Source organism: Excalfactoria chinensis, chromosome 1, assembly GCF_039878825.1.
Source record: "Excalfactoria chinensis isolate bCotChi1 chromosome 1, bCotChi1.hap2, whole genome shotgun sequence".
Classification (NCBI taxonomy): domain Eukaryota; kingdom Metazoa; phylum Chordata; class Aves; order Galliformes; family Phasianidae; genus Excalfactoria; species Excalfactoria chinensis.
Genome location: NC_092825.1, coordinates 76,392,459 through 76,418,043, shown reverse-complemented (window position 1 = coordinate 76,418,043; position 25,585 = coordinate 76,392,459). Strand labels below are relative to the sequence as shown.

Below are 25,585 nucleotides of genomic sequence, written 5' to 3'. Positions count from 1 at the left end.
AAAATGCTGTCTGTGGGGATGGTGCTGAGACATCACTCAAATGAGCAGTTCCTAGTGACAGCCCATGGTGCAGTGCCCCTTCCTTTGCATCCTGTGTGTGCACCCAGGCTATTCCTGTGCTCCTGCGCCCACATCCACATCCCAAAACAAGGAAGGAAACCAGCCCTTGCCACTTACCAGAGGAAAGTCGTCAGGGTCAATCCACACAATGCTCAGGTCAGGATTATCAGTGTTGTCCCTGGCAACCTGCTTCAGGATTTCCAGGAACTCAAAGCCGTCTGAAAAGACAGAAGAACCTCTACAGCCCTCTCCTGCAAACATCCAGACACTTTCGCTTGCGGGGCTTCTGACTTCCTTCACCCCTTATGAACACAGGAGTTGTTTATAATTCTCATTAAAATGCTGTCTTCCCACTCTTTCTTCTGATAATAAGGCTTTTAATTTGGACCATCCTCCCCGGCTATTGAAATTAGTTACACACGAATTAATCCTCATAATCCCTCCATGGAGTGGAACAATGTAACCGTTTTCTTGTGGCGAGGAAGGAGACCAGCCCTTAAGAGGCCAAAGCTTTTCATCACGCTGCAGGCATTGAGAATCACTGACTCTGTGGCTTTTCTGGAAGCTGTGCCCACAGTTTTCCCACATGCATGTGACAGAACAAGCCCTCAGCACATTCTCAATTCACACAACAAGACAGATTCAGAACTGGGGACAAATCTTGGTACCCAAGCCCCAGCTTCCTTGCTGGCTATGGGAAAACATATGATGACCCGCCACACCAATTAAACCAGAGGTCTGTGCTAGGCACAGCTTTGGTGGCAGCTGTGGCAGAGCTTCAGAGGTGATGGATTACTTCCAGGTGCCAGGCTGGGATGGAGATGACACCTGTTTTTCCAGCCAGTCATGTACTTAAGTCCACCCTGTGTAAGATAGGGCAGAGATTTGAACCAGTTGGTTGAGGTGATTGAGGGTGGTCCCAGGAGCTTGTTAGCAAAAGAGAGTAACCCCTGTGCTCAGGATCAAGGGCGGGGAGGGGGTATAACAAAGCAGATAGTGAGGGGGGGATGAGCATGGGCAATTCTGAGGGCTGAGGAGGGGACCTACAACTTCTTGATGGATGAAGAGTCACGCAATGAAAAAAACAGTGTCCTACCTGGGTCATCTTCTTCAGCAAAGGCCACAATATGGATTCCTTCCATGTCATCTTCCTGCAAGCAATGAAACAGTTATTGATGGGACAGAGAGAGAAGACAGTCTGGGTGGTTGCTGGAGATGAGCAGTGCTGGGATACCTTTGAACAAGCAGTACCATCTCCAAGAGGAGATTAGCCATGGCACCACTGAGATGCCAGAAATGGAAGCTGAAGTAAGGCTGAATTGTGGAGGTAGCAGGCACCTAAACAGGTTATCTGGGCAGCATTGCTGAAAAACTGAGGCTAAAAATGAGGTGGGCCAATAGCAAAGGTGATAGAGCTTCTCTAATGGTGTGGGGAGAAATCTTGGTTGCTGAGAAGGTTGAAGAACATCTAGCATCGGAATTTGTGTTCACCCACCATGACCTGGGTCACCTAAATTCACCATGCTCAGCCCTAAAGTATGCTCTTTTGAGTCCAGTAAAGGAGCTTTCCTCATGCTGTGGAGGGTGATGTGGATTACTTGGGCATCTTTGGGAAGTGAAGGGTCTCTGCTCTAGACCAGTGTCTTGGTGAACAGCAAGGGGGCAATGAGTAGGAGGCTCAATTTGGGATTCAAATGAATAGAAGAAAGAAATGACAAGCTAGTGGGCTGCTTCTCTCTGTGAGGTGTGTGAGCAATGGGTAATGATATTGGCAAAGGCCAATCGATCCGCCAGCTGGTTTGTCATCCGCCTGCTATGAATGTCATCTCCCACGGAACAGCTTCACATTCCTCACCCACTGCTGGTCCCGGATTTGATTTCAATTGGTTTTAATGCGAGAAGAAATTCCCATCTAAATGCTAATTTCTTTTCCATTCTGAGCTCAGAGGTGACAAAGCCACCATCAAAAACTGAAAGGAAAAAAACCTGAAAGATTAAGTAGAAAACGTTATCTTTAAAAACAACAGCTAATGTAGGGCCATTGGTGGCATCTTTGGGGAATATGTTTTCACAGGGGTATTCTGGGCAGCTTTTCTCTGGGATTCAGAGCACTTATGGCTGGCAAAATCTACAGCATTCCTTTTTCTCCATATTTATCAGCAGCATTGTCAGACAGGAAAATACAAATATGTATGTATACACCAATATAAATACATATATATTCTGATGTTCAGCGAAGCAAACTAAATTGGACTAACACCAATGAAGCCACTGGTGCTGTTCTGAACTTTCAAGGAGACCTGAATCCATCCTGTTGTGGTGTAGATACAAGTCTTGTAGCAGAGGAACATTTTGTATTTCCAGGCTGTTTTTTAAGCAGATATCCCACCACTGACAATTCACGCGCTTCTCTTGAGGTTATTTCAGAATGTATTCAGTATGAAATCAAAATCATTGCCTGTAAAATTTGGGTCCTACTGAAGCCTATGAAAATAACTTTGAGGGACTTAGTAGGAAGCGCTATTCTACACAGAATCTGTATTTCAAAACTAAATGAAAACCTACCATGCCTAAGTGGCTCATAACTCTCAGTACAGTTTATTACCTCTCGCCTTGTTGTGTTAAAGATTCCCAGGGGTTTTGGTGCTTCTGACTCCCACAGCATTTCGTGTTATATAGTGAATGCTGTTAAAAATGCTGTACTGAGATTTCTGTAAGAATGACTGCATCTTCTGTAACTTCTATTAGCACCTGTTCAGCTTTGTTTTCCAGCATTCAGCTGGCACTTAAAGTTCCCTAAATGGCTGTTCATGTCTTATTCATCCACAGTGAAGGAATAATTTGCAATTCACTGTTTTTCTTTATTTTTCCCCCTTTTCCCCTTCCCCTACATTTACAGACCAGGAGAGCTCTGTGTGTGTGTTCTGCTCCAAACTGCTGGTTAGTTCTCCATAATTGCTGATTTGCAGCTTGCTCCCACCACAGGAAGAGCAATCAACACATGATTTACTCCATAATCTATATAATCAGCTGAACTGCCTGCCCTCGCTTGCATTTTGATTTGTACAGTTGCTCCAGTACAGTTTCCATGAGTCATTCATTTGGAACAATCTCTGTGACTCCTCCATCTAAAGGATGTCCATTAGATGATCCTTGCCAAGACCGCTCTGCATCAACGTCCCATGGTTGGTACAGAGATTCTCAACAACAGGTATCTCTTGTCTTGGCTGAAGTAGTTGCTTACATGAGAATAATTTCTATTTTTGGGAGAGAAAAGCCATTTCTTGGGAATTAACTCTTCATGCTGCTGGGAGAGTGTGGCTTTTTTTGCTTAGCCAGAGGTTGGGGCTTAGCAGCAGCATTTTGGTAGCCAGAATGGGTTTGTTTCTGGTTGGAAGCTAGCAGAGGATGCAAGGCTTCATCCTCACATGTACTTACCCATGTCTCAAACATGTCTTCTGGACGCAGCTTCCGCAAGGTGGCTCTGAAAAGAAGACAGAAAGGTTCTTTGAGGTTATATCCAGCACCATCACATGCAACACTGCCTCTGTCATGGGTGAGCTCACTGGGCCACATTTGACTGATGTCCCAGTTCAGCACTGCAAGCCACCACATTTCGAATGCAAGCCTGGGGCAGGGTAGGTCATCTTCTACTTTCATGTGCGATGATAAAACTCTGCCCTTGGCTTCACTGGAGCTGCTGTAGCCACTCCTTGTGTCTGGGAAGATGAGACACCACTCTGTGCTGGGACATGCTGGGGCATCAGTCCCACATATGGCAGATTGTTCATCCAGGCTGAGAGCATAAGATGAGCCATTCACTTTTGTTTTGCTGTCCCTGGGCCATTCATATTCTTGTTTTCCTATGGGACTCTGTTCTTTTCTAGCAGTTTTACCCCAGTGTAACTCTACCATAAAAATCCCCCAGATTCTGTTACAGCAAAGAAAAACCTCAAGCAAGACAAAATATAAGAACCAATGGAAAGAAAATGTAAATTGGCCAAAGCCTGGTAGGTTTTTTGGAGTTTTGTTTTTGAGAAGCGGTTCGCAAAGGGTGAAAATAAAGGGATAGTAAATGTTTTCAGACACATCTGCAGCAGAAAGCTTGTCAGAGGGTCTGGCCGGCTGAGGGGTGAACAACAAAGGGACATAAGGCTGTGGCTCATAAGCACAAGGCACCCTTTGCATCTCTGCTGACTGTGGCATCGGTGTTCCATGCAGAGTAGCTCTTCACAGCAGAGAAGCCCTGCAAGTTGCTGCAAAAAGAGTTGGTCAGTTAGGTTTTTGGAGAAATTGGCAGAGTGGGAGCACATCGCCAGGATGAGGGGGCATCAGGGAGGTGTGAAACCTGTTGCTTTATGTTTGCGTCTCTGCCAGAGCAGAGGAAACAGGGAATGAATGTTCAGGTTTTTAAAGGTTCCTGATGGCTTCGAGGAGCCAGTTAACATTCAGAGCATATGCTTTGGCAGGATCATATGCATAATGTATTCTTACATAATCTGAAAAAAAGCTGGGAAATAGGAAGATGACAGCATTTGGTTCTCGTATCCAATTATTCAGATGGTCCAAACCAGGCCTGATGGAGAGGAGTTACAAAGGTGTCTCCAGAGACCTGAGTGTCTTCATGATGGATAGACATACAGGAAGTAACACATTTGCAGAAAAACAGCCCTGATTATACAGGTGCAACAATGGACTCCAAATTAGTTATCATTAATTACTGCCCCTAAGGGAAGGGGCCCAGGTATCATAAACTGAGAAAGCAGCAGTTCCAAAGACAAAACAAACAAAGCAAAAAGAGGTTGCAAATGGTTGAGAAATGGCTAAAGAGCAAAAGACATCACATCGTCATAGCGATAGACAACTCCACTGTGCATCCCCCCTCATTGAATGCATTTGTTGTCCAGAACATCCTATCACATAAATGGTATAGGACAACTGAAACAGTCACATGGAAACATGGCAATGGTAAAGAAAGGGGTTTATTGGCCTCTATTTTGTAAAATATGAAAATTCTATGTCTTGAAAAATAAGTGACTGAAGAGGGATTTGGTATGGAGTATGAAAAAATGCTCACCATTCATAAGAAATGAACCAGGCTACTCATTGTTTCTCATAGCACAGAAGCTAGTAGGCACACAGTAAGATTATGAGGCAGCTGGTATAAACTGAACAAAGAGGAATACTCTTTTGATGCAATACACGATTCAGCTTTGGAACTCCTTACATTTGGATACTTTATGCAGCAAAATAGAAATGAGGTGAAGAATAACCACAGAATTTGAAGAAACAAACACAAAGCACAAGGACAGGGCTACAATTCTTGACCCAACAAGTGCCCTCATTGCTGTTTGACAGAAACCGGAGATTATGTTGGATGAATGCATATCTTGTACCTAGCTTTTCAGATGCTTTGCCTAGCCATTTTCTAGGGGCAGCTCTTGGAGAAAGGAAATTCGGTGAGAAGGGTCTTTTGAGTGCACTCACATGTTTCTACTGCAATTTTGTGCTGATAGAGTGCTTGCCTCACTAGGCTATAGTATCTAGCTGACTGTGTTTAATCATCTTCTTGATGCTGCTACTTGACAGAAAGACCTTGAGAGAGAATATGGAAGGAAGTCCAGGAGGTCAGCAAAGTGACCTGAGAGTACATAGAAGATAGAGGAGCCCTTCATAATTCAGAAAAAAGCAGAGATCTGTTTGCAAGACTTGCATTCAGCATCCCCCATCTCTAAACTATGTGTGTGTGCGAACACAAATCTCCCTGTTTGTAGTGCCCTAGCAGCATCAATAGCCCTGCTTTTCTTCAGCTCTTTTCAAGTCCCTTAGATGTCTGTTGGGAAATGCAGTTTGCACGAGCCTGTATGACTGTCATGTTCTGTATTTTTAAGGATGCAAAAGTAATAGAACTATAGAATATCCTGAGTTGGAAGGGACCCACAAGGATCACTGAATCCAACTTCTGGCTTCATACAGCACCACCCAAAATTGAAACCCCATGTCCAAACACTCATAGAATCATAGAATCACCGAGGTCGGTGATCTAGTCTAATCATCCACCTACTGCCAACACTGATTAATCTGATCTCCTTCTATGATGGAGTTCCCCACCTGGTGGATGAGGGAAATGTTGACGTTGTATATTTGTGGTTCTATGATTCTATATTGCCCACTCAACCCTAGTACCACATCTAAACATTTCTTGAACACCTCCAGAGACAGCGACTCAACCACCTCCCTGGGCAGCCTGTGCCAGTGCCTCACCACTCTTTCTGAGAAGACATTTTTCACAATATCCAACCCGAACCTTCCCTGGTACAACTTGATGTGATTCCTTCTAGGCTACTCCTTGAACTCTGGCAGCTTGGGGCCAAGCCCACTGCCCACTGATCATGCCCAATTTTATGTCCTTCCTATGGTATGGCACACAGAACCACTCTAACTGAGGCCACACCAGCTCAGAGATATCTCAGGACAGGACAGTTCCTTCCTAAGACTGGCTGGCAGTACAGTCCTTAATATAGCAGCTCATAGGTAGCTGTGCATTTATACGAAGATTGCTCTGAAAGTAATGCCTCCTATTTTATTATTTTGGCCCACAGCGTCAGAAGCAGATGTCAGTGTTATGGCAGTAGAGGCTGAATCTTTCCACCAATATTCTGTAACATGTTGTTACCATGTGACAGATGGCAGCAGAGGAGCGGTCTAACAGAGTGGGGTCTGATATGGAATAGCATATGAAGCAAAAAGTGTGTCATTTAATTCCTCCACGCAGACAAAAACTGCACTCAGTGACATTCATTGACACTTGTAGAACATCTGTGGACACCAAACAGGGGATATCAGCACAGTGAGGCAGTAGGTGGAGCATTTCATCAGCAGCAACGGCTATGTGAAAGACAAGCCATGTTTCGGATGGTCATATACAGCTGTCATAGCATGAAATGAAGAGTGTCTTAATCAGCTCATCCACATGAATCAGCAGATTACAACTACAGAACTATGTATGGAGCTGAATATCAGCTTCAGTGCATTAGAAATGATGGTGATAACATTGGAATATTGCAGTTTGTGCCCGATGGGTCTCAGAAATTCTCACACTAGAACAGAAAGTACAGTGTATGCAGGTTTGACAGAACCTGTTTAACCAATACAAGACTGAAGATTATGGTTTCCAGGACTGCATCTTTACCAGTGACAAGATGTGGTGTCACCACTACAAACTAGAATCAAAATGGCAGTCCATGGAGTGGCTATGTGAATTCTCCATCAAAGAAAAAATCAAGATACAGCTCTCAGTGGATTAAGTAATGTGTACTGTCTTTTGCAACAGAAAAGAGTGATCCTGCTGGATTTCCTAGAGCCCAGACAAACACAGATTTCAGTGAAAGTGGCAAGTAGGCTCTTGATCACCACTGGTGAAAATGCATTCCTAATGGTGGTGACTATGTTGAAAAGTAGTGCTTTGTGGCTGAGAATTTGCTCGATCAGACAGTCTTATTATGCTCTTTGCATCTGTCATATTTTTCATGGAGGATATAACTTTCAGAGCAACCTACATTTTTAACCCTTTAAGTGGAATAAGAGAGTAGAAAGGTTCACTAAAATCTCAAGAATGGGTGAACAAACAGCCAATATGTAGTAGTCATCCTCATTTTTACTGAGAAGGGCTGCCCCAGAGAGGCAAACTGCAATGAAGGATATCTTTGCCCTCTTACCATGGCCAGGAGCATCCTGTCTGCTACATACCTTTTGTGCTCCTTCACAAATTCAACCAGCTCCTCTTCTGTGTAAGGCTTATCGGGGATGTGAACAGGATCATCCATGAATGGTTCATAGAAGTCCACCTCGTTCATCTTCAGACCCAGTTTCTTGGCAACCTGTGGCAGTTCAAATGGTCACAGGTGAGTGAGTCTGAGGTGCCTCTTGGGCATCAGAGCCTCTGCTGGTGGAAGAGTTGAGGCCAAGCAATTTTCTCTCCCTCAAAGTGAACTTTTAGTGTGGTCAGCAAAGTATAAATGAATATTTCCTTGCAAACAAAGAAAAGCACTGATGCTTTCTACACTGCCAGCATCAAGCACTGTGGCAGAGCAAGGCTAGAGTCCTTGTCCTGCAAGCCTAATGGAGCTGGTTCCCAAAACCAGATCCAAATCTGACTCCACACTGCAGAATTGGCCTTTTATCTCGGAACAGGGCCAATGAAAAAGCAGATATAAATACTACAAGTTACAGGAGTGCTCAAAATGAGAAGCTGGAGCTAGATACTAAATCTAAGAACATCCTGAGCTTCTGGAAAATGCTGTAGAAGTGGTGAATTTGGAAATTATAGACAGAGCAAGGCTTTGTGATAAACGTGGTGTCTTCTTGCACTCTGCTGATTTATATGTCTTAATGACCCCTATTTGAGCAGCTCTTGTTTATTCCACGGAGCAATTCATTTCTGTCCAGGTGTTGCACATAAGGAGCCTGAAGCCAGAGTGCACCTTTCTTGTCCTTTTGAGACTTGACAGCCTCAAATAGCAAAGGAAGATCTACAACAGAGCAAAAGACTAGCAATCCTCACTTATACAAGCAATGTATACTAAGGCATATCAGCCTTGATCTATCTTTGCAGTGACGTGACCACAGTGAATGTGCAAGTGGTATAGCTCATGGTCTAGGAGTGCCAGGGGCAGATGCAGAGATGAAGGAATGTGGGAGCACTGTTGACTGGTTGAGTTGCGTAATTCACAAAATTACAGCATGGTTGCGGCTAGAAGGGGCCTCTGGAAGTCGTCTGGTTCAGTCCTCTTGCTCAAAGAGGGTTACCTGGAATAGGATGCTCAGGGCCACTCTAACCCTCACACTCAGAATTTTAGGGAAGGCCTGCTCTCAACTTCTTGCTTCAAAGCCTCCACCTTTCCAGTGGAAAGGCTTTAAGCTGTGCAGAAATGAGTATGTGAGGTGTGTGAATGCTTACCCCTTTGTCGAATGTGGCAAAGAATTTGACATATGGCTGGAAGTGTTCGGCAGCCTCTTCGAATGCCTTATAATCTGTAAGGAGAAAAGGGGAATGAAGGAAAGATTTCATAGACAGCTGGTCTCATTCTGATCAGTACAGAAGGCACCAGGGATGAGCAAATATAAATTATTACAAAATGCAGCAGATGACAGTACTATGTTTCTTATACACCTTCAGGATTCACAAACAAGAACCATTTCAATGTAGAGTGAACAGAATACACTTTGGGCAGCACCACTACAGATCCCAAAATGCTACATTAAGCAAGGGCTAAAGTCATCAGCCCTGTGAAGCAAGTCCAAGGGTGACTGCTGTTGTAGTAGGAATGGGCTTATGCACAGTAACAGCAGAAGTTCACTTTCAACCCTACCTCATCTTCCAGTGATTACTGCACTGCAAGCGTTTGTTTCCTTAATGTTAATGAGCAGGAACATAGAACCCCCCGGCGCCCCCACTAAGGCTCCAAGCCCCACAAGGAATATATTAATCTTACGTTCAGAGTCTTCTCCTTTGAAGTAGCCGATGAGTTTGATTTCGTCGTCAATTTGGTCAAAGGCCTGAAGCTCCAGCTTGCTGTTTATGACCTCCACAGGGTCTTCTAGCAGCTGCCACGACAAATGCATTTGATAACACAACAATTTGCAGCACCAACCTGACTGCCAGACTGTGTCACTAGCTGCTTAAATGGGGAGAAAGAGGTCACCCAATTTCTCTGCTGCACCTTGTTTGGTGCTCTCTGCCTCTTTGTGAAGAACTGAGAGACATAGGTCACCTTCAGAAGGAGCACTTAATAGTTTCACTGCACAGGCTGAAGCATTCAGAGGGATGCTGAGAAAGGTGTGGGTGACCCAAATAGATGTTGCAGTAGGAGCTAAAGTGTAATCATTGCAACTGGCTTTGGAGAGGCTGTGAAGATGGTAGAATGGTTGGAAGAACTGCAATATGAGGACTGTGTTCTTCTGTGAATGAGGGATATGCTTGTTTTTAAGTCTAGAAGTGAAATTTCCTGGCTGATCCATACATGCACAGTGGGTTAAATCTGTTCTCTAGCCCCAGACACATTACAGTTCTGATGAAGAAGTTGGAAGACCAATCTGCTACTTTATCCTGGTTTTAGTCCAATCTTTGTTCCTTAACCAGACACAGCTGGTGAAAGGATTTGGTCTGATTTATTTATTTGTTTTGTTTTGTTGTGCCAAGCAATACTGGTGTAAACTGTGTGGCTTCACTAGGAAAACAAATGCAGGCATGCCACTGCATAGCCTATAGAGGAGTAGAGGAACACTGGATTTGTTTTCCTTTGAGATCAGGCTGTCCAGGTACCACTGATGTGTTTGCTTTTATTTCCCTGCATTTCTAGGTGTTTTTCCTTGAGTGGAAAACATACCAACAGAAATCCTTACTCTCCTTTCTTTGCAGAACTTGATTTATCAGTGGTGCACCACAAAGCACAGCAGGTGGACCCTCGTGAGGTGCCTCATGCTGCACCCATTACCAGAAATGCTCTGCTGTGCACGTCTTCTTCCTGCTGTTGTGCTGCTGGGGTTTAAGCCTCATAAATGGGGACTCCATCACTATCAGGCTGCCAGAAAATCCCTGCTTTAGTTGGGATTTATGTGGGATTGTTGCTTGCTTCCTGGTTGAGCAACCAAATACTCCATAAACAGGAGAGAAAAATATATTTAAGATATAAGTGGTTGGTGGCATATAAAGGTCCTGGCTTTTCTTGGAACTCGTGGTCAGTCAAGTATTTGAGAGGCTGGCAAATGACAGCATTTGCATGCTGGTATGCAGCAAAAGGGGATGGGGTCTCAAATAGAGATAACCTGTGTTTTTTGCAAAGTGAGTGTTTGTAAGGTCTTCTCTGAGAGGCTTTATCTGTGCTTATCTGTGCTTACATCCAAGAGGAATTCCACCAAGACGTCTGTGGCCAGTTCCCCATCAAATTCAATCAGTCGTTCCTCCTTAAAGACATAGAGACTTCCCTCTTCAACCAAGCCTGAAAGAAGGAAACAAGAGATATCATGTGTCAACATGTCACTAAAAGCATCACTCTTTTTACACTGGGGCACCTTGCTGGTTATTCTAACAACACTTCCTGGGTAAATTCAGTTGCCTGTTGACTTGGTTGGTCCATTCAGAAATAATTCTAATGATCTCCTGAACCTGGAGGAGACTCAACTCTGCGAATGTGAAAAATGACCAAGAAGCCCAAGCAAATTTTAAACTCACAGATGCTTAGCTTGCTTTGGGAAAAGTTAGAAGCATTTGTTGGAGATGGTGCAGAAGGCAGGCTGGCACATAACGGAGCTGAGGACTGAATGCCGCAACATCTTGGTGAAGGCTCCAAGATGAGGAGCTCTGAGCCCTGCAGTGCACGATGACAGGGTTGTGTATTGCCTTCTGGAGAAGCAGAAGCTCTCTGCTTTATTGTCACATACATGTCACACTTAGACTCTAATTTGGGAAAGAAAATTACAGTCCAGTATACAATGCATAATAAGTCTCTGGCCTCAAGCCCAGTGTGGTATTTATGTACCATTGTATTTGCATGCCACAGTATTTCCATATTCTCTGTAGGATGAACTATGAAAAATCACTACACAGCTATGAGAGGGCAGCTGTTTCGAGGGGTGAAAACAGAAGGATGGAGGGTTCCTCTTATTTCTGGGGAGCAACTCAGGAAAGGATGGCACCTGGTTGCCATTGCAAGGCTGCAGTTCCTATTAGTGGCTGAGGATCACCCTTCCAGGGAACAGGTGGCATCTGGGGACACATGTGATGCTTCCATAGATGTTGGTTCTGCATCGTTGTATCAGAGCTGTCTCTGCAGGAAGAGCATGGAGTTTTCACACCATGGTATCCAGCCCATTCTGGAGATAGCAAACATGGGACTTACCTAGCTTTTTGGCGAGTTTGGCATCCTTCTTGGAATCCACCATCCCAAAGCCAATGCTTCTAGGCTCCAGGACCTGAGCTGCCAGCTGTGGGGAAAACCAGAGTCCAGCGTGAGCAGCAGGAATGCTGGAGGACATTGTGCCCTGTCAGGATGGCACAGTAGGCACAGATGACCCATATTTTGCTCCCAGGCAGCATCGATGGGTGGCACACATCACATGTTGCCTCTTTGCTGAGATAAGGCTGTCTGGAGGTCATAAGGGTTGGATTTCTTCCCACTGTGTCACGGTGCTGGGTTTGTTGGTGATACCACGTGCTGCCAACTGTGCTTTGACACTTGGGCATCAGGAGAGAGTTCTCAGCCACACTGGTGACACCGAAGTAGTGGGAACAGATGGGAGGAAGACTTACACCTGCTGGCAGAGCAAAAGCTCTCTTCTTCCTCATGCATCAGTGGTCTCCTACAGGGGATGGTGACACATAGGTACTGCATATGCTTTAATTCTAGGAGTGCTTGGTGCCAGGCAGCAGTGGATGGAAAATTGAGGGTGGCAAAAATATCACTGCTTACATATGACTGAGTAGAAAGCTCCCTGGCCTTCTGAAAACAGCAGTACTACACCACCAAGTGCTCCTGGCCATCCCTGTGTCTCCTTTCTGTCCCGGGCTCTCCCTATATCAATCCTTTATTGCTTGTCTTGTCCCTTTGGAAGGAAATCCAAATCCAGTGGTGTTTAATGCCCCAGCTTGTACTGACCTGTGGGCCAGTCAGAGGTTAACAGCACAGCAATAAGACAATGTGGTCAAGCTTTTCTTTTCTGCTGTGAAGTGCCTCAAATCCCATTTCCTGTCCTGGCTTCATCCAGTTCCCTGGCTCTGGGTCCTCTCTTCTGCCCTGTTTCCTGTGGAAACAGGGCTAATCCCAGCCACTCTCGTGTTTGTCACCTTGCAGCTTTGGAAACTGCTGCCCCATCCCCACCATTTTTGATGAAGGGGCCTCTTGGTGATATCAAGTTCCTGCCTGATTTGTGAAAATAGATATCTGTGGAAAGGAGAGACGCACTGCAAGTGCCCTGCGGTGGGGACCCTGTGAATTCCACCCGGGCGCCATGGACATGTGGCAGCCCTGGGAAGCAGGCGGGCAGCGTCCCCATCTACAGGCACCCTCCGGAGTGGTAACAGCATCTTGAGACCCCTGAGCAGCTGTAACACCCCCTCCTCCTCCCCCCTCTTCCCCTGCTCCACAGATGCCTCTGATGCTGACAGCCTCCTTACTGTCCCCCCTGTGTGCCCTGCCGCAGGGAGCATGTACCATCTCAGCTGCTGCCCCTTTCCCATTCACAAAACCCTACTGGATTTGGGGTTAGGGAATAAGAGTTGGAGGCCTCGGGGATGTCCCTATTAGGGCACAGCCACCTCCACTCACTGGTGGGAGCAGCAGAAAGGCTGCAGCCAGAGAGATGATGGGCTGATTTATGGTAGTGCTCCCTCCAGGGCTCATTTCAGCACCCCTTCAGCCTCAAAGCCGGTTTGAATGTCACCCAGCGCCACTGTGTCCATAGCCATGCGTCCCCTCGGCTCCCCACTATAAATAGCCCCCACCTGCAGATGGCCGGCAATTGCAGGGATCATGGAGGAAAAGTCTCAAAATCCTGGGGGAAAACAGCAGGCACCCTGAAGATCTGGGCTCAGGGACTTTACTCAGGCTAAGGGCAGTGGCATTCATTTGAAGGATGGGGTTATCTTCTCCCTACTATCAAATGCATGTCCCAGAGCCCCCCTCGTCTTTCTAGTCATTCTCCACCATCGCAGCATCTCAGCTTTTTCCAAAAGATGGCACCTACAGCAGTGCATACCCAGATATCCCCTTCACCATTTCACCAAGGAACAGGAACACCCAATTAACTTAACCTCCCCACAGGCCTGCTGCCTTTAGGAGGTGCTCCATGCTATAAAGGAATTGAGTTGCTTTGCCAGTCTTCTCTTATTCTCTACCAGAAATTTGAAATAAAAGGGAGGCTGTTCTTGCTTACAGAGGACATTGACTGAATAGGGTAGAGCGGTGATCTATATTCACACATCCATGGATAAAGCATCAGAGCATTGCTCTGTTCAGTCTGGTGTCCCATCACCTGGGCCTTGTTAAAGCAGCTGATGTCCAATGTGGCAGCAGGAGATGGGCACCTCTTGTGTGGAGCTGCCTTTACTGGGAAAAGGGATGGAACCTGTGGGATCAGAAGCTGCAGGGGACGTGTTAGTGACTCCCTGCACTGAAGCAGTAGACCAGCAAGAGGCCCCTCAAAGTTTAAGGCTCTTGCTGTGCTGAGACAGGAGGTAAAACACAGAAAGCCCGAGGCAAGAAGACTGTCCAGTCATGTAAATACACTTCATCTAGCTGCAGCATTACTGGCTACTTACGTACATCTGTTAGTCAAGTGCCAGACACAGCCCAGGCAGTTTGAGCCCTATAGCTCTTGACTAGTGCATGCAGGAGATGGTTAGAGTTTCTTGGGGGTGTTTGAAGAAGCTCAGCAATGTGCCTTCATCATCTGAGGCTGTGACACCTGCTGCAGACAAGTGGTTGGGCATTAGCAGGAGTGAGAGTTGTTTGTAAAAGTGGAGGCTTAGATCAGGAGTAGCATATGTGAACGTGCAGTGTATTCAAGATAGCTCTTCAGGGGTGAATGTGTGAGCATGGGAGCTTGCTGGAAAAGAGTAGATGTGTCCAGGAAATTAGTGATGGGATGGAAGCTTCTTTGTGCAAGACTGTGGGAATGTGCGCTCCATTAGGGCTTGGGAGGCGTAAAAACAGAATCACAGCATGGCTGAGGTTGGCAGGACCCTCTGAGTCCATCGGCTCCAACCACAGCTCAGCAGGGATACCCAGAGCAGGGTGTCAGGCCCACATCCAGGTGACTTATGGAGACCTCTAGGAGGGAGACTGCACAGTCTCTCCTACAGGCATGTTTGGAGATATCCCTCTGAAGAGGCTCACCTCAGGAGAAGATGAATGTGAATAGATGAGAGTGCATATAGACAGTGTGTGTGCAGAGGAGAGTGTATTTGTGTGCGTGTGCAAATGATGGAACTGTGAGCTCTGCTGGCAGCCTTTCTCCTTTGTTGGAGCTTTCAGGATAATGAGATAAGAAGCAAGCAGTACAGCCCATTCCAATCCACAGAGCTCTTCAGTCCTCATTGGGAAAATCTTTCTGCAACATGAGACTCAGTACAGCTCTTTCCACTGGCAATACTGGAAGGTAGGGGATCTTTGCAGGCTGCCTGTGCCTACAGTCACATTTTCAAATGCCAGCTCTATGGGGCTGGACGTTACTCCTGCTTGCTGCTTCCCAGTGGGACAGGTGGGTCTGAGCAGTGCCCAGATGTGCACGCATTTCCATATCTACATTTGAACCCCATTAGGCAGCAAAATATAGAGGATGCCAGACGCAGCTTGGCTGGTTGCCCCCACCTCATTACAGTATCAAGCATCTGTATATCCCCTTACAGTATTTTCTGATTCCATAATGCTAGTGGGATTTGAACACAGATAATGTTTCTGATCTTGACAATCCTTTTGGCTCAGAACTTCGGGGCAGAGGCGGCTGTAATGTAAGAACACAGCTCCTACTTCTCCTTTTCCCTTTAAATTCATATTGCTTGAAGTCTTGTCCAGCCAGAGCCCCTGCCTTTGTGTCAGCCTCTATAACAAGTACTTTAGCTTCAACAGCTGCATGGGGAGATGGGAGGGAGAAACTGCCCCGGAAGAACTGGGCTTAGCTGGTTATGTTCTTTTAGCCCTGAGGTACATAAGCCCTACACAGGGCTTAGAGAACAAGCAAAGACAGCAGGGGCTTGTAAGCTTGTATCCCATGCACAGTTTGCAGCCTTTATCTCATAAGCGTGAAACCTCTGCAGTGCACTCTTTCCAGCCATGGGGTCACAAGTTGAGTCCTGTGCATTCTCAGGAACTGGAGTTGTGAGTTTTCCTCAGGTAACAGACCTATTCTCATTTGGATATGTGCGTGGCCCTGTGAGATCAATAAGTGCCAGCCCCAAATGAAGCCTGAGGACCATTCTACAATTCTACCTATGAGTGAGAAAGCACCATCTCATCAGGGGTTGGAACTAGATGATCAACCTAAGCCATTCCATGATTCTATAATTCTATGATTTTGGGTAGTGTCAGCAGGTGCTAGCAATCTGAATAACGGAGATGGAAGGAAACAGCTCCCTGCTGCTGCACCTCAGCTTCCTACTGCCATAGCTATCTGAACTGAGGTGTGGTGATGGGATGGGGATGGATGAGACAGGTATCCCAGCATAGTCAGTCTTCCACTGTGGAGTGACGTTATGGTTTTCCGTCCTGGATTTTCTTCTCACTTCACTGTCAAGATCCCCCCAGGCAGCAAGGCTGACATTCCCCAGCTGCCCAGGCTGGAAGTGCCCAGTGTGCTGGGCACACCTGGGTCTCTGATAGCCTTTGGGAGTACCTCAGCTATGAACAGGGAAATTGTTGTTTCTCAGCAGGCGTTGGTAGAAGAGCAAAACTGAAGCAACACAAAGAGAAGAGCAATGGGAAATTACAAGGGAAGTCATCTTTCTTTACACTTTTCTGCTGTTCTGCTCTTTAAAGAGTCAGAACATGCTGACGTGAAGATGGTGATGGCTTAATATCTAAGAACTTCATTTTTATTTTCAGAAACAACAGGAGGGCATGGCAAGAAACTAGAGTATTTCCCCAAAGGCTTTGAAACTTTCTGCTGAACTCACACCCTTACACTGTAATTGGCTTCTCCATTGTTTGAACAGTCTGTAGTAGAGCAGAGGGGCATCGCTCTCCTTAACGCTGTGTTGTGCCATGCAGCATCCCCTCACAGGACCCAGCACAGAAGTATTGGATCTCTGTGTAACTCAGGCTGGTGAACAACAGCTCCTAAAGCATTCTGATTGTCATAGAGAAGGGGCAGGAGCCTGCTGAGCAGCTGCTGCAGCAGAGCTGTGAGAGAGAAAGCATGGCCAATCTTGCTGCCCTTTTCCATCACTGGAGCTGCCCTCTTGGGGGGTTGCTGCTCTCCTGGCGAAAAGGCAAGTCCCCATATACAGAACACCCAAAGGTCACTCCTGTTGAGGGAGGTCCTTTCACAGGTAGCATTCCAAGAACGGTGCTGCAGCCCTTTAAGAGCTACCCTGCTGCTCAGCCCAGCCAGGCATATGATGTGCTCTTTGGCCACCTACCTAAAGGTTTCACATAGCTAGGGCTGTATTTTTATCCACACCCAGGCATCCCTAATTTTAGCCAGCTGTAAGCCAAAGCCCCTGAGATAGCTGGGGATGATGCTGGTTGCTGTGAGTGCCCATGGGGCAGGGGCCACTTGCGGCTGCTTTTGGCTGGTGCCTGCTGGCACAGCTTCACAGGTGTTTTGCCGACTCAGCCGAGCAGCTTGCACACTGAAGACAGTTTGGGGCTGCGAGTGTGCATGTGCTGCAGATGGATTGGTGCCTGGGGCTGCTCTGCTCTGTTGAACCCCACTCTGCTGAACCACAGACAGGAGGGAGAATCTGGGAGCCGTCCTCTGCAAAAATGAGGCTATAGCTTGGCTTTGCTTGGAAGTGAAGGCCGGATGTCACAGTGAAACCTATGTGGAGCAGCAGCCATCTGTTTTCAAGAGGAAGAAAGCGAGATCAGTGCACTGCCCCTTCTCCTCAGGACCCTGCGGTGTTTTCATGCTTCCAGCTCCAAGGAAATTTCTGTTTTCTGACCCAGTGGGCCTGATCCAATGCTTCTGAAGCCCTGGAATGCCACAGGAGGAATCTGGGTGCTCCTGCCCTGTATCCACACCAGTATGAGGCCCCGGGGGAGCAAAAGGTTCCTTGGGGTGAAGGAGGACTCAGCCAAGGAGCAGCAAGCAACCAGCCCCGAGGGAAACGCTCAGAACAAGTGTCTCCTTACGCAGGCTTCGAGGTGTCAGAGCTCTGTGCGGTCTGCCGGCTGCCAGGGCAGGAGCAAGTTCCCAGAAAGAAGAGGTATCATGTCATGCAGCTGGCCTGCACCGGAGCTGCGCCAGAGTGTGTGCAGGAATGAGCCCCATCAGCAGTGCTCAGGGGCCAGCGCAGTGGGGAACCGCACACGAGGCTTCTGCTTGTTCTATTTCCTCGGGCAAGGTTTTCTTTCTATAAGTAGGTAAATCCCAGTGTGCAGAGGATTAAATAAAACAAGATAATTCGGACCTTGCTAACTCACATCTTTCCTGGGCCATTCATTCCTTGCCTGGGTGTCTGCTGTTTAGGGACAGTAGGCCTCAAGAAGACAGCTTAATGGTCATCAGAACTTGGACCAGGTTGCTGAATCTCTGTCACTGTCCTTTAAACTCACCGGGCTGTTTTCCCCTTGACTCCTTTGGTGATTAGGAGCTCCCTAGTTTCCAAACCTGGTTTATTCATAGCCCATTTGTCCTCAGGCTTTGTGCTTAAATAGTTCCCCTCCCTCCTGAGGCTTTAAAGAGAATTACTGTATCTTGTTTCCCTTTTCCCCATGGGTGAAGCTCAGGCTTAAATGCAGGGTAGTGGCAGGTTTTGATCAGCTTGATGTAAATGAAGGGCACTGCAGACCGAGCTCCGGAGTGAGGGCAATGGGATTTATCGCAATGTGGTACCTGCTTCACCTCATAGGATGTTCTCTGCCCTCAGCAGTCTCCTGGGCAATGTCAAGGACTGAGGCAGAGAACAACAAATGGTGACAGTACACATACACTGGAGCTGGACTCCGTCCCTTAAGGGACCCTTCCAACTTGCAATATTCTATGCCCGCTGATTAATGATTGCTCAGGCTAGTCCTTTTGATGCCCACTTACAATGCACTGTGATAGGCCACTGGCATCTTATTAGACAGGGCTGTGATCCTGCCCCCTGGATATCAAGAATGTGTCAGAAACCCCCACTGGCATGTTTCTAGGGAGACTGGTTGGTGTGGCAGCATGACTGAGGTTTGAAGGATGGGCTTTTCACAACTTTTCCTCATCTCTTGGGCATTTAAGAACAAAGGTGGGGCATGAAAGGAGTCTCAGCTGGCTTAAGCTCTTGCATGGCACCTACAGAAGCTGTCTGCTCTCCAGCTGTACAGAGAGAACTCCTCACTCCTGGGGCTGAGGTAGCCTGCAGAGCCCTAGCAGACTTGGCATTGCATTGTGTCAGCAGCTGAGCCCAGTCTCACAGGGGTCTGCCATGTCTCCAAGTGACATTTGCATAATTTTGCTATTCTTTGAACAAAACTGACTGAATTTCCCTTAGACACTGGGATGACAGCTGTTTCCTACTCTGAGATCTGCCAGCACAATTCTCTCCTTCTGACCATACATGACTGGACATGAAGGATGCCTTTCCAAGAGGGAGGTAGTGGTGGAAATGGGGTCTTATTCTAGAAGCCAGACCAATCTCAGTGATGATATGGATAGAGGGGCATCAGGAAAGGAAACTAGGTGATAAGAATTAAAGTAGTCTTGGAAATTGTTATACAGAATTGTTATACTTGTGCCTGTCTACAGACTGGGGAGCTCTCTGTAGCTTCTTTTGTGATTGGCATGTCAGGGAGTGGGACTTTCCTAGCAATGATGCTGAAATCAGTGCTCTGTCTGAGCTGTTAATGGACTGAGATATACTCACATAGTCTCAGAGGCCAAAGAAAGCAGTGAACATCTTTTCTTTCCCTTCCTTCCTAACTTTTTGCATTAACTTATCGGTAGTGCAAGCAACTGCCTCAGTAGCTGTGGCAACCAAAGGACCTGTTTTATGACTTGTATTATGAGTCACTCATGCTGTAGGCTTCTTCAGGTACCTCTCCATCCAGGTGCACCTCATCTCTCTACTCTGAGGACATGCTCTGTAGGGATACAGGGACCAGACAGTTTTCTGTGGCACTCAATGTGTAACATGTTTACTCAGCCAAGGAAGTTATACTGAGGTAGTTTCTCATGAACATACCCATTCTCAAAGAAAAAGGCTCAAAACTGTGCCTATGAAACAAACTGATAAGGGTGCTTAAAGAAAGCTCTTGGTTTTATATTCTCCTGTGCTCTGGATATGGGGATAGAGTCTCAGCTTCTGCTTACTATGAATTTCTGTACAGACCCGTAATTGCAAACTTTTTTCCTGTGTTGGATCAGAAGAGAAGACCTTTTTGCTACATACGACATGTTTCTGAGCTCTTGCAGGGGCTATCAGCACTAAAAAGATTTGAAGACCAGATGAGTGGAACTGCCCCAAAACCAAACGCATCTTAATTGATCTTTCCATTCTCAGCTGTGAGCGGAGCTTTACAAGTGTCAACACTCGAAAGTAAATCTCAAGCGAGCAAGGCTTTATCCTCATTTTAAACCTGATTTTGTTGAACTCAAAAGCTGTATTTCCCTCTCACAGCACAAGGAGTACTGATTATACTTGGACACTGGGAGGGAGACAGCCTTTGCTGGTGGAGAGAGCTTCTTATGTGCAAAATAAAAATCCCTTACCCCACTGCTGCTGTTTATTTTTGTAACATGACCCCTAGAGACAGAGGCTGGCCCTCTGGGAAGCAAAGCTCTCCCAGTATTTGGAAAGGGTTTGGAGATGAGAGGGATAAGGGAGAGGTCTGAGAAGCAGTGGTGTGAGATTGGAGGAAATAGGGGAGTTACAAAGAAGAGTAGCAGAACATATATTTTAAGCTTCCTTGCTTTGTTCTGGTCCTCTTTCGCCCTTTTTCCATTAAAACTGAGAGATTTGGGGACAAGTAGCTTTTTGTTTCACTTGGCACTTAAATCTGCACTGTGAAGCTTCATGTCTGTCTGTGTGTGATCCCCTTCTTCGTGCTCACCTCACAGGGCATGCAGGGCTCTTAGAAAAATTGCCAAAGGGTGGGAACTGCTACCACTGTTCTCAGAACTGCATGGTCATCATCTGGAGTGGAGGATTTTCCTCACTCAACACACAGGAGTTGGGGTGAGTGGAGGGAGAAAGGGAAGCAAAGGAGCATAAGAGTCCCTTAGCCTGAGCTGTGAAGCAGCCATGCTCATCAACTCAGACTCATAGTCTTGGTTGGAAAAGGCCCAGCAAAGTAGGTGGTAGGGGATGCCAGGTCAGCTGGATGACCTTCTTCATCACCTTTCCAAATTGGAAGGGCATGCCAGGCTCTGTGTGGGAATCCAGTGGCAGATCCCAATAGGACTGGGTGGAGGGAGCTGAAGATCAGTGTAACCACAGCATTCCTTTATCTGATGATACCTGGTGAGATTTTGCTGGTCAGTTTCACACAGTGGGCATTTGTAATGGAAAGGAGAATTTTCCTAGCATATCACTTTCTTCTCACCCTGATGTCTGTGGTTGCAATTGGATCAAGACCTTAACTATGTGCTTAACTTCACTTGTCCTGTCAGGTTTTCAGAACATTTCCCTAAGGAATTGAGACCTTTGTGATTCTCTTCTCTCTGTCTTCCTGGTTTGTCCGTCAGCTGCCTCCACAAATAAAGTTTCAAGCTCTCAGCCCTTTTCAGCCAGATTTTCCAATGATTAATTAATTAAGGCATTGGAACCTTCAAACAGAGCAGGGACTAGGAAGGGAAGGGACTGAAGTGCTCTAAAAGAGGGAAGTGCTGCCATATGAGCTCAAGCCCTGATAGCTACCAGTGGAACCAGTCCAAGTTTGTTGATGACTATGAGCCATGTATCTGGATGAAACCATGGCCAAGGGACAGTTTACTCCTGGATTGGAGGAGTGTTGTCTAGGCCCGTCCTGCCCTCCTTGGATGTTTTGTAGCCACGTCTTTTTTCACCTGCTGAGACCTAAACCAGTGGCTGGGTCTGGTGTGAAGAAGGGATCAGCAGGCACTACTGGGACTTCTGCTTGCTTTGTCAATATGCCATACTATCTACTACCTGGGCTCATCTGGAATTTTGACCTAGCAAGTGTGGATACTTTGGAGGTTTTCAGGACTTAACATCCATGCAGCCTATTTCCTCCTGTGTACACACATACCTGTGTTCATCAGGCAATAGGAAGGAATAACCCTTTGATGGTTAGCTCAGATCTTTGCTTAGCTCCACGCCTGCCTGAAGGTCTTGTGTGAAGGGTTCCCATTATTCCTTATGGTGGAGACCAGTGCAATTTTATAGAAGGAAGGCTAAGGATGTGGTGTTTTTGAGGCTGTGGAAGCAGCATACCTCATTGTGAGTTAGTAGGCAAATCCTCAACAAAGTAAGGTGAAAAAATGTGAGATGCTCCAGAAAGTAAATCCTTAATACAGTAAATAAGCATGAGATGATCCATATAGGCATCCTTCCACAGGCAAGGCAGATTGAGGGTGATCCTTACTACACAACATTTGTATCTTGAGTTGAGGGAGGTGAAGCTTTCAGTGCTGTCATCAGAGGGAGAAGGTTAAAACCTCGCTTGCTGCAGTGCTTAAGTTAGTAACAGAAATTAGGAGCACCAGCACCTTGCTGGGCTGTGTCCTATGCAGTACTTTCTCTGTTGTTTTCTCAGATCCAATCCCTTGGGTTTCTGTGGCAAAGGAGTGTCCAGTCTGCAGATCTCTGCTGAGTGGGGGCCTGTAAGATTGCTGCTGCAGTTCCCAGCCCAGGGGACAATGTGAACCTTCAACACTGAATGAGCACTGCAAGTGCTGGAAAAGCTTTGAGGTCAAAGCCACAAGTGCAGCATGTTCTGTAGAACGGTCAGCTTGTAGCTGAGCATTAGTGAACCAGAGCACTACAATTACATAAAGTCTGCTGCGGATCTAATCCTCAGTCTCTTGCCCAAGGTCACAACAGAGTTCCATGGCAGAGAAGCTATTGGAAACTAAATCACCAGAGTCCTAAGCTAATGTATTCACCTCTGAAGCAAATCCTGCAAAATGAAAGCTTAAACACATGCAGCACTGTAGCAATTGCTCACTCGGTATGGTTGACTGCTAACACAGGGATAGGTGTTGTGGGGAATATAACCAACAGTGTACAATGGGTACCTGCTTCTGCCTAGTTTCCATAAATACACACTTAGTAAACGCTCACCATCTATCTAGCACAAAATAACTATCCTATTAAACAACAATGCAATTATACTACCAGCTATAAAACTTTTCAGCTGGAGTTCCAGGGTTATTTTTACTTTGCCAAGTGTCATTTGATCACTCACCTGGAACAAGTCACTGTTTCCTGACAGGTGAATAAAATCTGGTCAGGTTTGAATCTTTCTTGCCTGCCTCGCTGAGGAGATCAGTAGACCTTGAACTTGGCAGTGGATTTTTGCAGGTCCTAGCCCTCACTCAGTGAGAATATTCTCTTAATCACATTTGCTATCGTTAAAGGGGTGCAATGCATTTTCTCTTTAAAAAATAGAGATCCTGCATTTCTTCTGCAGTTCTTGCTTTCTATCCAAACGTGTCTTTTAGTTAAGAAGGAATATTTCTAAGCCCGTGGGAGGAAATGAAACAACTAACCATCAGAGTTTACTGCTCTAAGAGCCTCTAGATTACAGCCACACTACAAGAAAGAATGCTGTGAATCTACTTTGTAATTTTTAGTGTGATTTCTTTTACTGAGGATTAATTAATCATTCTTTCACCAAAGAATTAACAATGCTTTTTTCCAGCACAGAAATGAATGGCTATATTAACAAGCAGCTACAGACTTATTCCAAGCAGGCAACCAAGTGTCAGAAAAACAAAAAGGGATTTAATGCTGCACCAGCAGGGAGCTTGTGAGATGTGGAGCTGGGACACCCATTTGCAGCACAGTTCGGTGGGACTTCTTGGCTGTTTGCTCCCAGTGCAATAGGAAGCTGGAAGGAATCTTGAATCCAAGGAGGGTATGCTAGATGGAGAAGGGACCTTACAATTTCAGGCTGTGCACTCAGACCTGTGCTGAGATTTGAAAAAGCTCAGCTAAGCTGAATTCAGGCTGCTGGGGTTCGCAAGGTTACTTGCTTTTCCCCATTTTCTGATGTGCCATCCAGAAAGGCTAATTCCCAGCAAGCAACTCAGAGGACTACAACGAAGGCTTTACCCCGTGCTGCACAGAACTCAGGGTCTAAATCACACCCAGGCGAGCAGCCTCAAACCTCTGGCCATTCCCACCAGGCCCCTGACTGTCCCATGACCCGTCTCCACAACTGCAGACGCACAGTGGCACTGACCCGGTAGGGACGCACAGTGGTGCTTACCTCCAGGACCATCTCTGTCATCTGGAACTGCTTCTGAGACACCCTGTCGGAGCCCACAGGCTCGTGGAAGAGCAGACAAAGCATGTCATACTTCTTCAGGGCATTCTTGTAGTTCTTCTCGTTCAGGTCGATCACACGGTCTTTCCCATCATACGTGGGGAAATTGAGTCCTTCTTCTGCTTTGCAGCAGAAAAGCAGGCAAAAGCCTGCCAGGATCCAGCAAGTCGCCTTCATTGGGGAACCCTTGGAGTTCAGTGCAGCGCAGGCAAAGGTCTCTCTCCTTCTCAGTTTGGGAAGAGAAGGAGGCCAAGGGCTCCTGTGGGCGTCTGCACCGAGTTTCTCTTTCTGCTGCCTTCCTAGTGTTCAGTCCAAGCTCTGCAAGGCTGGTGGCAAGCGACAAACTTTGCTGTCCTGGGCTCACAACAAAGAGACAGACAGGAGAAGCTGTCAGGCCAAGCCCTGGATACCTTACATAGCTGTGTCCAGCTCCCGTGTCATTAGGAACTCCATTTTTAGGAAGCAGTTGTTTCAGGCTAAAAATAAACCCTGCAATGAATAAAAAGGACAGATATGACAGCATTGAGGGACTTGCTGGCACTCTGCATCATCTGAGAGCGAGGGAGTGAGTGAGAGGGAGTGTGAGGAAGTGCAGGAGGGAGTGGAGGTTAGCAATGCTGGGAGGACGCAGGCAGATTTGGGGAAGGGGTGGACTTCATTTATACAGAGAGCAAAGCACACTCTGTCCTACTAGGGCTTAGCAAAAATAGAAGATATTGGCTGCATTTTGTAACACGGGTATGTCTGTAACCACTTGGGCATCACAGTGATTAGGCAGTGGATAACAGAGCTTGGATAAAATCATTTCAGACTTATCACTGCCACTAGAGGAAAAGTCGCAGTTCCTCAGTAGTAAAGGAGGTGAGCATTCCTGAGCCTCCCTCACACTGCCTGGGGCATGGACTTGATTTGCTTGATGGAATTCAAGCTCTTTTCTGAAGCACACTCTCTGCTCACAGAGTGCTGGAAGATCTACTGGCCCTGGGACCTCCTGTTCACAACCGTAATCCCAAAGTAGAGACAAGGTTGTCTTATAGTTTCTTACTCACACAGCAGTTGCCAAGTCCCAGAGGTTACTGGTTACTGATTAAAGCCTTGTCACACTAAAGAATGAAAGGCAAGATTTACACTGGTGCAGGAGACATGGGCCTCCTTGAGATGATGGGCAGACCATTGCTGCTGGCCTCCCAGCCTCTGGGACCTGCCTGTTGTCCCTGAAGGTCTTTCCACAGAGCTTTGCTGCATCTCCTAACAAGTGAAATGGAGAATGATGACTTCTTCCCTGTTCCTGGTGCAGCGGCACATTCTTTCACCTCTTCCCCTCCTCTAGCTGTGTGTCACTGCTGCCCCATGACTGGCAGCAACAGGGACATGGAGGCAGG

The 25,585-nt window shown here is 46.6% G+C and overlaps 1 protein-coding gene across 1 annotated transcript in view; it reads right to left on the bottom strand.

The window, feature by feature from the left end:
- CASQ2 (calsequestrin 2) overlaps nt 1-24,836 on the bottom strand; it is a 31,806-nt gene extending 6,970 nt beyond the window's left edge. Inside the window, exons 1-9 of the mRNA XM_072338140.1 lie at nt 24,147-24,836; nt 11,961-12,045; nt 10,960-11,060; nt 9,555-9,666; nt 9,020-9,093; nt 7,810-7,940; nt 3,499-3,544; nt 1,157-1,211; nt 178-278 (exon numbers count right to left, since the gene is read on the bottom strand). Of these exons, the coding sequence (XP_072194241.1) occupies nt 178-278; nt 1,157-1,211; nt 3,499-3,544; nt 7,810-7,940; nt 9,020-9,093; nt 9,555-9,666; nt 10,960-11,060; nt 11,961-12,045; nt 24,147-24,380 (939 nt within the window). The 5' untranslated portion in view covers nt 24,381-24,836. The remainder of the gene's footprint in view (nt 1-177; nt 279-1,156; nt 1,212-3,498; nt 3,545-7,809; nt 7,941-9,019; nt 9,094-9,554; nt 9,667-10,959; nt 11,061-11,960; nt 12,046-24,146) is intronic.
- Between the last annotated feature and the right edge of the window lie 749 nt (nt 24,837-25,585).